This window comes from Penaeus vannamei, chromosome 14 (genome assembly GCF_042767895.1).
Source record: "Penaeus vannamei isolate JL-2024 chromosome 14, ASM4276789v1, whole genome shotgun sequence".
Lineage (NCBI taxonomy): Eukaryota > Metazoa > Arthropoda > Malacostraca > Decapoda > Penaeidae > Penaeus > Penaeus vannamei.
Window position 1 is genome coordinate 7,300,745 of NC_091562.1, and position 2,500 is coordinate 7,303,244.

At 34.6% G+C, this 2,500-nt stretch overlaps 1 protein-coding gene across 1 annotated transcript in view; it reads right to left on the minus strand.

Annotated features, from left to right (window-relative positions):
* LOC138863910 (uncharacterized) overlaps positions 1-2,500 on the minus strand; it is an 8,548-nt gene that overhangs the window by 43 nt on the left and 6,005 nt on the right. The window contains exon 3 of the mRNA XM_070129411.1: positions 1-74. This exon is cut by the window's left edge and continues 43 nt beyond it. Coding sequence (XP_069985512.1) covers positions 1-74 — 74 coding nt within the window. The remainder of the gene's footprint in view (positions 75-2,500) is intronic.

Sequence of the window (2,500 nt, forward strand, 5' to 3'; positions counted from 1 at the left end):
ACGAACGACCTCCGTAATTGACACCTGCGTCTGGCCTCGTCAGGGGGACCCCGATCAGCTGTGACATACGATTCCTGTTGTCAACATGTCCAGCTGGTATCCGTGCGTCTTCGGGTATGGCTGGCACGCTTCGGATGACTTGCTTGGAATTCGGGGGAAGGAAGTGAGAGGGAGGGGATAAGAGGAGGGAGAGAGGGGGGGGAGGGAGGAATAGAGAAGGAGAGGAAGGGGGGAGGGAGGAATAGAGAAGGAGAGGAAGGGGGGGGAGGGGGGGAAAGGAGAGGAAGGTGGGAGAGAGTGGAGGGAGGGAGAGAGAGAGGGGGGAGGAGAAATAGAGAAGGAGAGGGAAGGGAGAGAGGGTGGCAGAGAGGAGAGCACGGGAGGGGTAGGAGAGAGGGAGGGAGGGAGAGAGGATGGGGAGGGGAGGAATAGAGAAGGAGAAAAGGGGGAGGGGGAGGGGGTGGGAAAGGAGAGGAAGGTGGGAGAGAGGAAAGACGGGAAGGGGGTAGAGAGAGGGAGGGAGGGAGAGAGGGATGGGGAGGGAGGAATAGAGAAGGAGAGGAAGGGAGGGGGATGGAAAGAAGGAGATGAAGGTGGGAGAGAGGAAGGCAGGGAGGGGGGTAGAGAGAAGTACAGGAAGGTGGGAGGGGAGGAAGGGAGAGTGAGAGGAAGGCGAGAGAGAGAAGGAGGTGGAGAGGGAGGGGATGAAAAGAGAGAGAGAAAGGTGGGAGGGTTGGAGGGAGGGAGAGACGAAGGCGAGAGGGAAGGGAGAGAGAGAGATACTGAATTCGTTAGACTTACATGGATGCTATCCGATCTTTCCTGTGTAGTGTTGAGTACCATGAGATACATAGGTACATAAAATCCTTATCGACACCTTTATTCTTGTTATCATTATCGTTTTCAGTATTATCATCATTATCATTACTACTATGATTATTATGATTATAATCATCATCATTATCTTATTAGTTTTATTATCATTATCATTATTATTATCCTCCTCGTCCGAATTACCATTATCATCAATTATTATCATTATTACAATTGAAAAAAAAATATGATAGTAATGACAATGACAATAATCAGCTATAAAGAAATCTACCAAATAGGAAAAAAATGAAAGTGTGGGCCCGAGAGGATAAGCTATTCAACACGAAGTTCTGGTCCAAGGTTTTCTTTGACCTTTGACCTCAGTTATACTTAGGAGCTACAGGTTACACACACACATATATATATATATATATATATATATATATATATATATATATATATATATATATATACATATATATATGTATGTATATATATGTATATAATATATATATATATATATATATATATATTTTTTTTTTTTTACTCGGTTTCCCAAAAAGAGATGAACAAAAATATAAACCAGAGATCTGTTTGGTTATTTGCGCAAAATATGTATTCATAGCGAACATGTTTATCACATATAAAACAAGTATATATAGTTAACATGTATATAACATGTGTATGCATATAATGGACATATATTTGTAAAATACGTATATAAAGGAACATGTATATCACGTATAACAAGGTAAGAATATTAAATTTTCTGTTTTTTGAATACAGTTAAAAAATGTTCAAATGTTAAAAATTATCATAAATAATACCACATCCTTTGTAGAATCATATCATACACGACAATGACATTATCAGTTATTTTGATATTTATATTAATTGTGATGATTACGATGGTAGTTATGATGGTGGTTATGGTGACGAACATAAGAATAAGAAGGAATATAAGGCATAAGAAGGAATGTGGTGATAATTGTAACAACGGCAAAAATGATAATGGTGAGAGTAAAATTGATTATGATACTCTTATATAATCATAATAATGATCATCAAAAATGATAATAATGATGATGATGATAATGACAAAATAATAAAAATTATAATTATGATAATAATGATAATTGTGATGATAATGCCAATAACGATAATGAAGATGATAATAATACTACAATAATAATAATGATAATGATAATAATAATAATAGTAATAATAATAATAATAATAATAATAATAATAATAATAATGATAATAGTAATAATGATAATAATAATAATAATGATAATAATAATAATAATAATGATAATAATGATAACATTGATAATGATGATGATGATAGGAATAAGAATTTTCCTGACAATAATAATGATGATAATGATAGTGATGGGAATGATAATAATAAGGATAATTATAACAATAATAATGATAATAACAATAATATGGATCATGATAGTAATCACAATAATAGCAATGATAATGATAACAAAAATAACAATATTAATGACAATAACCACAGCAATAGCAACAACAGTAATACAACCAGTAATAATGATACAGATAATAATAATAGTATGATACTAGCAATAAATATGATAATGATACCATGATGACTGCAACAACAACAATGAAAAGAAACACAAGATACATATATAACTCTAATAACAAAGACTATTCA